This window comes from Gadus chalcogrammus, chromosome 6 (genome assembly GCF_026213295.1).
Source record: "Gadus chalcogrammus isolate NIFS_2021 chromosome 6, NIFS_Gcha_1.0, whole genome shotgun sequence".
NCBI lineage: Eukaryota > Metazoa > Chordata > Actinopteri > Gadiformes > Gadidae > Gadus > Gadus chalcogrammus.
Window position 1 is genome coordinate 8,266,870 of NC_079417.1, and position 11,514 is coordinate 8,278,383.

At 46.4% G+C, this 11,514-nt stretch overlaps 1 protein-coding gene across 1 annotated transcript in view; it reads left to right on the top strand.

Moving 5' to 3' along the window:
- zdhhc8b (zinc finger DHHC-type palmitoyltransferase 8b) overlaps positions 1 to 11,514 on the top strand; it is a 45,862-nt gene that overhangs the window by 21,343 nt on the left and 13,005 nt on the right. Inside the window, exon 2 of the mRNA XM_056592048.1 lies at positions 11,051 to 11,172. Coding sequence (XP_056448023.1) covers positions 11,051 to 11,172 — 122 coding nt within the window. The remainder of the gene's footprint in view (positions 1 to 11,050; positions 11,173 to 11,514) is intronic.

The following is an 11,514-nucleotide window of genomic DNA, read 5'->3' on the forward strand; positions in this document are numbered from 1 at the left end:
TTGATCCTTTAAATAGAAGCACCTGTTCATCTGGGATTACGGGGGGGAGGCGTCGCTCTATTTCAGTTTCGGTGCGTAGGGATTTTCACCCACAATGCAATTGGTTCTGATGGGACGGTCTGTATGGAAGAAGATAAAGGGACAACATTGTGAGCATTAGAAGATCATAGTCAGCGACTCTTATGAATGGCACGCAATAAATCAGCCTGCTAACGACCTTGATCGAGGCAATTCTCTAATTAGCTATTACCAAGCACTCTCTAATCATTAAGTTAACGTGCACATTATCATTAATATGTTAATTGCAATTACCAAAAAAAAACAGTCAATGTTAACTTGCTTGTTTTCTTATATCTAGTGTGTTAAAGTAGGGCATATAGCATATTCTCCCAATATAGACGGGTACCAGTCAATATTGGCCATTAGATAAATTAGCATGACCGAGAAGGAGGGTTAGGGTCAGAGAAGTACATTTATTTTGCTTCAACCATCTCTTCAACAATTCTCTGGGTAAATTGGTTAGAAGTGTTGATCCGCTAAAAGCATTTATCTAAATAAAGATACTCAGGAACATTCTGGCAAACTGCCTGTCATCATCTTGCCCAGAAATCACATCAGAGTCAAGTAATGAAATGGAAGCCCCCCCCTCGGTAGCACAGACGCTGTTATGAGCCGTGGTGGAGAAAGCCTGCTTCAGGGGCAGAGAAGAGCATCGGACAGCCTCTTATTGAATTAGCACTGAACTGACATCAGCGTTTATCCTGCATATGGCTCTCTGAGCCCCGGGGCACTCTGGTCCAAACAGGGCCTTCTGCTGGGCGCGCCCAGACAGCCTGCTGCTGCACCACCAACACCACCACCCCCAGCTGCATCACCACTAACCGCACCCAGCACCACCACTAGCTCCAGAATTATCCCACTCACAACCACCGCACCCCAAACAGTACTAGTGTAAGAAGCCATTTGGAGCTGGATTTATTAATGTTCGGTAGAAGGTGGCATTTCTATTGGACCAGCGTGTTATCATCCAGTGTCAACAACCCTGATATGTTATGAGTATAGACATTGTAGAAGATGGAGGTCCGTGATTGGTGGAGAGGGAGAAAAAACAAAAAGAGGGAGAGGGGTATATGAGATTTTTTTACGATCTGTTTGCGAGGGCGCCTTTAAATAAGTCAGTTGGACCTTCGATCAATGGCTTCTAGTTTAGTCCACAACCTACACCTCCTCAAGTACCATTCTCAACACCAACAACTCCACAACATTTACCACCACCATCTTCACCAGTACTAACACCAACAGTACCACCAACACTACTACCACCACCTCTAATACTACCACCACCTCTAATACTACCAAGTCCTCTAATACTACCACCACAAGCAGCTCTAGTACAACACTGCCGCCTAATATTATCATCACAATTAGCCTCACCAAGGTCTGCAGCATAATGAGCTGCTCTTGGAACATGGTCCCACATGGTGTCAGCAGGCTTTCACAGTGATACTATCAAAGGGTAACTGGGTTAGCTTTTTGCTAATGAGCATACCAACATCAGTGCACTGGTTTTACCCCTAGTGGCCATCAAGGATTAATAACGGTTAAATCAATTGTATTATGTCCCGTTTATGTCAATATAAATAGGTTGAGCCATTGTTATCCTAATTAAATTGCTACAAATTAATATTTTTTAAGCCATAGTAAAAGCATTAAATAACGTTTCAGACAAAGGTTTTGGCTCATGGAAACCAATCCTGAATGGTGAAGTTGGATTCTCTCACAAACACACACACACACACACACACACACACACACACACACACACACACACACACACACACCCTTTTTAGCTCGGGCTCCACTCCATGCCATCCACCCCTCTTATGTTTCAGCTGGTAGACCCAGCAGGTTATAAATGCTCTCGTGGAGAACATCCATGGTCCACTGACTGCACGTGACCGCAGGCTGTTCAGGGTGGGGTTGAAAGCCTTTACGTTAAGTCCCTGGGAATGTATGTCAAATGCCCATTTTGTTTACGACAGCATTGCCAAAGCTCCAGGTCACAGAGTACCTGGTCCCAGGGTCCCTGGTCCCAGAGTCCCTGGTCCGAGGGTCAGCTGACCCTCAAAAACCATCAAGTATTCAAACCATTATTTATTCAGGAAGAGGCAAGAGGCAAGACACAAGTGTGTCGAGATTACTGTCGGTTTTAGTTTGTCCGAAAAGACGAATAACACCTAAAACGATAATAATGAAATTATATTGACGTAAACCAACAACGACTAAGGATTGACTTAAATAATGAAGTATTGGCTAATCAGTATTTATTGATGTTCCTGAACTGAAAATGACCAGTGAGCCCGTGGCTATGTTCTGTGACTCTGTAAGACAGACCGACAGACAGGCCATGCAGCCTAAATACAGGGCCACTCGGCATTGGGTCGACCCACTTATGTGCCCCAGCGCCCTTCTGTCCGTCCTTCTGGTGCTGGCCTGGTTCCCCAGAGAACAGTGGCAGGAGCACCGCGGGCTGACGTTCTACTCCCTCTAAAAGGAGTCATTGTTCTGACTGGCTTCCAGGATGGCTGAATCTATGGAGCCCTTTGTTGTGTTGCTGTACCCTCCAACATCCCCCTCCCCTTCCCCACTTCACTCCTCTGCTTTAAACGGGCCGGCCTTTAGGACCACAACGCCCTGCCACTCACATAACGTGACAACTCTGCCCACAATTGAAAAAGCCTCAATGGATGATTTTTTTTTTAACTGTGCCGACTGTAAACGGTGAAACGCTGAGTTATTGTCAAATACGCACGTTTGCACGCACACCATCTGATCTGGGGTCAGCTGGAGAAACTCCCTGCGTGGCTAAATTGTCAATTAAGATTTCCACCCCTGTGAAAGAGCACTGATGATACCCTCTGGGAGAGAGAGAGAAAGGGGAAGTGGAGAGAGACAAGGGAGATGGATAGAGAAGCTGATTGGTGGAAAAGTGAGAGTGAGGGAGAGAAAAGAGGGGGAGGGGAGGAGTGTATGTAGGGAAACGAGGTGGGTTGAACGGCTGAAAAGATTGGCGAGAAATATGTTGACCTTTTTCTCATCGTAATTAGTTTAGAATGCAAAACCCATGCAGTTTACAATGCCCCTCCCGATAATGCAATGCATTATATTGAACTGCTGGCAATCCTTGTTTTTGATATGCTAAGCGAGATTCTTTGCATATCTAATCTTCTACAAGCAGGTTTTAGTGGTTACAGTGACAACAAATACTTCAACTCTTGGACTCTGGCTGGTAAAAGTGTTAGGAAGATGATGAGGAGTTTGTGAACAAGGCAAGGAAGGAAGGAAGGCAGGTTGGGGGGGGGGGGGGGGGGGGGGGTGTGTGTGTGTGTGTGTGTGTGTGTGTGTGTGTGTGTGTGTGTGTGTGTGTGTGTGTGTGTGTGTGTGTGTGTGTGTGTGTGTGTGTGTGTGTGTGTGTGTGTGTGTGGAGGTGGTTAGTGGGGACTGCAGGACATAATGTCCTCTTTACAAAGACTGGCCTTTAGCCTCTTGAACACAAATGTTCCCCACAGACAGGAACAACGAGGCAGAATTCTGGAATCCACCATGTAACCATTGAGGAAATAGAGGCCAAGATCGTGGTCCTATAAGCCAGAAACACTGCCTCACAGTAAACAACAAATTACTATTGTACCACAAAGGTAATGGACACACACACACACACACACACACACACACACACACACACACACACACACACACACACACACACACACACACACTATCCAAACGCCAGGAGACTGCTGAAACGCTTTCCCCACAGCTTCCTCTTCCCTTGCCCTTTTTATCTTCCATTGAGAACCCGACAACACCATCAGTGACGCGCCAAAAACAATCTCTGCTTCCATTTATCAATCATCTCTGCAGGCTCCAACCAATAAAGGAGGGCCAAATGTTGTCACAAGTGGAAGTAAGAAAGATATTGACAATGTAGTCATTACCCGAATAGGGTTGGTGTTGCAGACTTGCAGCCCAATGTCTTGTCTTGAAATTGAATGTAGAATGACATCATGTGAAAGCCTTGGGCTCTGAATATCTGTGGTAAAAAAGGTGGAATCTCCCAGGTCCCCCAGATAGGTTGGGCACTCGCTTACATTTGTTATGTATGTTCTATCAAATCCGTGAAAAGCGCCCTCCAGTAGTCCTTCTGAATTTTTACCGTTATGTTTGATCGCATAGCTTTTTGTGTGACTGTGTGTAGTTTGATTTAGTCGTTTATATGAAATGATGTACACAGCAATGTTAATCAAACCATACACACTCACTCACACTTTTACTAGCAATAGAGATCTGCCAGCCGCACCCAGTTTGTTTGAGGTCTCTGACGGGCGTGCACGGGCACAGTGCACGTCTCCATTACCCTGATTGATGAACCCTTCATTAGGCTGATGGCCTTCGGACTGCAAACAGGAAGTAGACCACGGATCAGGTCGCCATATTTTTAAGTCTTGACCGTGCTCTGTCAGCACTTTGCAGTGACTGGAGGAGAAAGATTTGTCAGTTTTGATGGTTGAGATTGCTTTTTCCGACCCCTCACCATAGCGAAATGAAAGCTTAATGTCTGGTGGCGGAGCTGAACCTGATGTCTAATTCAATGTTTATGGTTGATAGACTGGAGGTACTACAATAGAGGGTTCAAATGGAGACTAATGAGTAATTGGCTTCGGTGTTATTTTTTTATTACAGTTGGTCCCATATTTTAGTAAAAAAAAAACGTGTAATCCTGTGATTTATTTTAAGCAGTCTGTTAAACAGTCAAAATCACTGGAAACAGACCGATTGGCAGAAGCCCAATACACCATCATCTGCCAATTTGTGTGTTGGAGGGGGGGGTTTAGTGCGTGATGTGAGTGAGAGAATGACACTAACAAGAGTGCGTGTCCACTATCATTGAGTCGATGAAAGCAGCTGTGTCTCTCTATCCCTCCCCTTTCTTTCCTCTCTCTCCATCTAGATCCTCAAATTTCCCTTCCCTCCCTTACTCCCGTCCTGTTTCTGTCCCCCTGGCTTTGGTAGGCTCTGTGGACGGAGATACAGACAGGGCTAAGGTCTAGGAATGCAAGGCGGGGATAAGCCAACACTCGGTGCAGAAATGCACTGGCAGCCACGCATTGTGGGTCCTCTTAACATTTGGAAAAGGATCGCGATTCGGTGTGGGTGTTAAAATTTGTTGGAGGGATTTTGAAAAGGCACACACACACACACACACACACACACACACACACACACACACACACACACACACACACACACACACACACACACACACACACACACACACACACACACACACACACACACACACACACACGCAAACACACTTTTCTTTTTTTTTGGTTAGGGGTGCTTTGCGTTTTTATGTGTGTATGTGATGAACTTTGTGGTTAGTTCCTCTTTGTAATATTTGATATTCATCTTTTATTCTGGTAGGCTCGTGAAGATGACTATATGGCTAAATCCCCCTTCTCTGATGCCGAGATTTTAACCATGTTGTTTCCCCCGAGCTCAGCTTTCCTGTAGATGAAACAGTAGTGAAATGGCAGTAATGAATACATCGGGAGGTGGGGGGGGGGGGGGGGGGGGGGTTGAATATATGAATATGAAGGAGAGATGATAATGGCCTACGGGAGTGTGGGGATCGATTAAATACATTTTAGATCATAGGGTTATGTAATCATGCAAATCCCCCCCCCCCCACCTTTCCGACGACAAGAAGTCGATCCAGAATCAAAGCAGGCCCCGTGACCGCAGTTTTTTTTTTCTGTCCTCCTACCTTCCATCGGCATGGAGACCATCGCGTTCTGCCTCCACTCGCTAACACAAGTACATGATTAACATCTCCTATAGGCCTTCTTTCACACAGTGGGATGCTTTGTACCTGCTTAACAGGATTATTTTTAGCCATGCAATGCAATCACAGTTTCAGTTACTAGAGTTGCGTGGGATCAATGGAATTCATTGGATGACCTGCATGGGGGCACACCTGCCATCAGTGTCTCGCTGGGGGGATGACCCTCATGAATGAAACTCATTCCAGCCACTGATAGCTTTCCAAATACTGTGGCAGGACTTGCCGCCAAGCATCTCAAACGGGACCCATAAAGTTGGCACCGACTGACAAAGATGTATATCTATGAAAGATAGCCTTTGCCAAAGTTGCCGACAGCTACTGTGAAATATCCCTGTTGCATAAATTTAGCATCGTAGATATAGCCTCTATAATTCGGGTAGCACTACAACTCAGATGCAAGCAACCACACCTCTGGCAGGCCCATAAAGCACCAGTGACGGTAGACTGCTCTTAATCATCAGAAAGTCCTTCTACAAGAACACGAGTGTAAAGAACTTCTCTATCTCTGTCAGACAGTCTATGTACCGGATGCTTGGGGCTGACTCCCTCCTTCTTTTGCCAGACTTCACACAAATCCAGGGACTGTCAGCTTAGAGTGGAATTGCTCCAGCATTTTCTTAAAATACTGCCTGCTCATTGAGGATCTGAAGTGATGGACTCTGCTAGACTTTGAAGGATTGCACTGTATCCAATTGATTTAAAATGAATTGGTATATATTAGAATGGAGACTTGTATATTCAGTCTTTTATGGAAACTGCAAAGACGGACCCTAAAAGTAAATCTCTTTTTTTGCTTCATGTATATAGACACTCTGAGATAACATGGTTGACACAGCTATGATTAGGGGGTTTATTATTTTGGGGACTATTTTACTGTATTATATTGAGGATTATTTTGGGGACACCCATGAAGAAACGTAGTCAGTCAGAGTGCTAAAATGTTAACCAAATGATATATCTGTCTTTCTTTATATACATTAGAACATTGTAAATCCTGCCTTCCCATGAACAGCTTGATAGGGAAAGGCTAGTTGCCGAAATTGAACTCGGTGACCTCTCATCTTTCTTCGACAAGCTGCGTCCCTTCGTCACCAGCTTGCGCCACTACATGATGAATAGCCTCCATGTGTTCTGGATTGGCTCTGGCTGAGGCAGTGCCCCCTACCTGGGCTTCTGGTTGCAGATTGATGAAAGTCCCGCCAAAAGCACTCCATATTGACTGCAACGTCTCTTTGATGGCGACTCAGAGAGTGTCCTCCTCTCTCACGCCTCCTCCCCTCCTCTCCCATCTCCAATAAGTTCTCAGATAAGAGGGACTTCAAAGACTTGAGGCAGCCATTTCCACCCCACTCCAAGGGCAGGGGAGTGAGATGCACTGGCATGATTTGAGTAGTGATTGTTGGAGCACCTGTGCAAGCGTGCCTGCGTACATTGCACACGTGTGCACGGATGCAGAAGGCTTTTTTTTTCCACCATAGCCCCCATACACCTGCAGCTGCCAGCGATTCACCGCCCACCTCCTCCCAAAGGGTTTGGCCCACTTCACACAATAGGTCTGATTTTGTGATTTTCCTCTAAGTTGAAAGCTTCTAATTGCATCCTGAAAAACAAAGGACCCCCCACACCCAACCCCCTTTCCTTCCAGATTACAGATCATCTTCATTTCGTAACCTAGTCTCTTCTTTTCAAAATGTCCAGCATCGTTTTAATCAACACAAAGAATCCCTTGAGCAGAGTTGGCTGGTCTAGTGCCGAATCTCTTGAGACCGGATTTATCATCGCTGCCTTTGTGGCAGCCATGCATCGGGTCTGTAATCCTAGTACTGGAAAATAAAATAATGCGGTATGTGTGAAGGAGAAGGATATCAGATCTTCAGAACTAATATTGTGTCGCTCCGTGCACTTGTTTTGGATTAGACCCATCTGTGTGTGAGTACATGTGTGCTTTCAGCAGATAAGAAGGGTACAGCACGGCACGCTGTGCGACTTTTCTTGCAGTATTAGTCTGCTACCTTATCTTCCCCCGCAGTAGCTTGCAGGGAAAGACTTTATCATACGACTATATTGTCCCCTCCAGGGCTCCATAGAAAGACTCGCTTTAATCCATTCCATGTCTTTAAACCGGGTCTGGATTTGATGCAGATTGGCTGTAAATATGAGCAAGTTGGGTGTTTAAAGATAAACTAACTTGCACTTAAATTAGTCCACTAGAGCAAATTGAATTACAAGTGTTTCCACTGACGTCAGACGCCCGAAGTCAAACCATGTGAACGGGTAAATCCTGTTAAAAGACAGGGTGAATGTGGATAATGAGAGACCCGGTACATCCATCTCTTAGCTCAGTGTTGATTGTGTTGCACAAGGTTAGTCACAAGTCAGTGAGTGGCACCGTTGGCCCGGCAAGATTTGTGTTTTCCTGTTCCTTTAATCTCTGACTATGATCTCTCCTTAGCAAAGGTAATTTAACCAACAGACCTGTATACTAGCATTTTCCTCTATCTTCACCGTTCACACAGTCACACATCTCTGTGTGATATTTGAAACTGAGTGTGAGTGGGTGGGTGTGAGAGGGTTTACAGTGGGTGCGTGTTTGTTTGTTTGGTGTGTGTGTGTGTGTGTGTGTGTGTGTGCGTGTGCGTGTGCGCGTGCGTGCGTGCGTGCGTGCGTCTTGATTGCTGATTGGCTGAAAGGACCGAGGACCTCTTTGTTCGCTTCCCAGGCGATCCTCAGCCTCTTCTAGAAGATCCAGAGCCGCTCCCTCTCTTAAAACTTCTGCTGAAGAGGAAGCCAAACTCATTACATTACTGCACCTATTTTGGCAGGGAACATTTTAAGTAAGAGAACCCCTTTCCGCTTCAATCGACTGTGTCCAGACATCCTGACTTGGGGCTGGACGGTGTTTCGGTAACCCAGAGTGCTGAAAGCGTCTCTGGATGGGGGGGGGGGGCCTCCGGGGGGGGTATTTGATACCCCTATGCCTTCAACCGGAGTCTGTGGCTTTGACCAGGCAGGCTCTTTAGTCACTCTCTCCTCCCACACTGTCTGCTCTATGCATCTCCTAGATGGCTGCTCCCGGACACTCCCAGCATTCCCCACTGAAGGCCCTTTTACTGTTTGGCATTAAGGAGACGTCTTTATCCAAAGCGACTTGCAGTGAATTGAGATTATCTAAAGAGTGATTACGGAGATCGTAGGGGTTTAGGCGTTGTGCCCTACAGGTTAGGATTCAGACTTTGGGGGATCGAACCCCTCTTGGTCAGAAGTAAAGGCAGCTAAACCATCTTACTGCCAGGCTGTGATTATTCCTTGCTGCGGTTGCAAAACAGAGCGATCTTTGACAAGTGGCTCAATTTAAACTTTTTGAGAATCTGGCTGATGGGCTCTTACAAATGTCTGCATGATGATTATTATTATTATGGTAACCATGTCTTCTCTGTATCTTTAGGATTATTGTATTCAATCTTAGACCACAGCTACCCAGAGTTAGCATCACCCCGTCCTCCACCCTCTTCACCTTCGACCTGTTCGACACTGGCCTCAATTATTTCTGTCACGTTGTTTTTCTTTTCAGTGTCTTTTCAATGTTTTCTGCTGTCACCTCGGAGTGTCACCTTCTGTGGATGGATGGGCCATGGGTCTGCTAAACTAATCAATGGGTGCCAAATCCCAGGGGCGTCGCTATTCAGACGTTGTCTGTAGTTCACCTTGAAGCGCTGTAATATGGAAGAAGGATGAACTGAAAACCAATCGCTATTCCTCCAATATATCCAGCAAAACATTATTTTATCGAATCGTTGCACCTAACTGTTTTAATCTGAGGTGCTTTTGGGACAAACTGAGCAAATAAGATGCTGCCACCTAGTCACCCTTCGGCATTAACAGGCACACCATAGTTCACTTGAGGCTGAATAATCCCATTAAGGTCAGACCCAAAGTAAGGTGACAACGTTTTGAATGATCGTGTGTTGCATGAGTTAAAGGGTTTCTCTTAATTGAACGTTAAAATGCCATTGGGTCAAGGGCGGGCAGTCATTCAAATCATTTAACCAGGTTTGGCGGGCCAATAGTCTGCATTACTGACCACCTTCCCTCCCCTGGACGCTAACGACGGCTGGGTGTTGGCTCGCCTGCCCACCGTGCACTGTTCAGTCCCTCTGAATAATTTAACAAAGCAAAAGAGAGGGTGGTGGCGGCGGGGAGATGGATGAGGTATAGGTCCAAGATCATCTGGGGGACGGTACCAGGAAATAGACGTCATCAAGGGCCACACCAACCCTATCTAATATTCATGTGTGTATGTGATGTGTGCCGGTGTAATAATAAATTAGTTCTTTAAAGCCTTTTCCAGCACCTAGGGACTCTTTATTAATTCATAAACTCCCCTTTTAATGTTTTCCCCCATCGCCGTCCATCACCCTCCTCTCTCTTATTCAGACCTGTGTGTAACAGAGCTTGGTGCTGGGGACGCTTGCGAACACATGCTGGAGAGATAGTGGCTCCCTCGGGGGCAATAGAGAGATCGCATCAAGGCTGTCTTACAAGGACGATCTCACACTTGGAAACGCTGCGTTTTCCCTGTAATAAAACTAATAACGGCCGGATGGCTGCGTTAACGTTCATCAAGCGATGACAGCTTTGTCAGAGGTTGAACGGTGGAGGGAGAACGCTTGAAGCCACTTGAAACACAGAGGTGATTTCCTGGGAAGCAGCAGGTTCCAGGAAATAACCTGGCCCCATTGTTACCCAGCTGAGTGTCGCTGCAGCTGAGTCACTGCTCCCCCAGTGACCTGCGTGTGGCTGTCCTGCCTCAGATTTGTTGAGGGTTTTTAATGGCAAGCCTGGCAGGCTCCTCATCACATGACTGTCTCTTTCTCTGTCTCTCCGTCTGTCTCTCTTGCTCTCCGAGTACAGGAACGAGACTGTAAGGCAGTGTATAATGGCTCACCTCTGGTCATGAGTTCCCATGTTGACGTCTTTCCAACAGAGACACGAGACAAAACCACACACACACACACACACGCAGCCATGATCGCAAGGTCGATTACGGACTGATGCCTGGGAATAATGTGCACTGGTGTGTGACGGACTGCAGTCTTTCCTCACATTTGGCCTGGTACTAATGATAGAATACTCTCTCTGCAGGTGCCCCTGGTTGACCAAGGCTGTTTCGCCCGCTCTTCCTCTCTACAATGGCGTCGTCTTCCTCTTCGTCCTGGCCAACTTCAGCATGGCCACCTTCATGGACCCTGGAGTGTACCCCCGAGGTGGGTGGGTGGGTGGGCGGGCGGGTGTGTGTGTGTGTGTGTGTGTGTGTGTGTGTGTGTGTGTGTGTGTGTGTGTGTGTGTGTGTGTGTGTGTGTGTGTGTGTGTGTGTGTGTGTGTGTGTGTGTGTGTGTGTGTGTGTGTGTGGGGGGGGGGATGGCAGGACACTCCTTTTCTCTGCCATCCGTCCTGTTACATAACTCTCCCCTGCTCTGTGTGGAAGGAACGTGGGAGCAAGCTGTTCCTGGGATTTGATTACAAATTCTTGATTAATAATTAAAAAGTCCACCATTCCTTTTAGATGATAAGTACCTTAGTACTGTTCATGACCGTGCCTGTGTGTG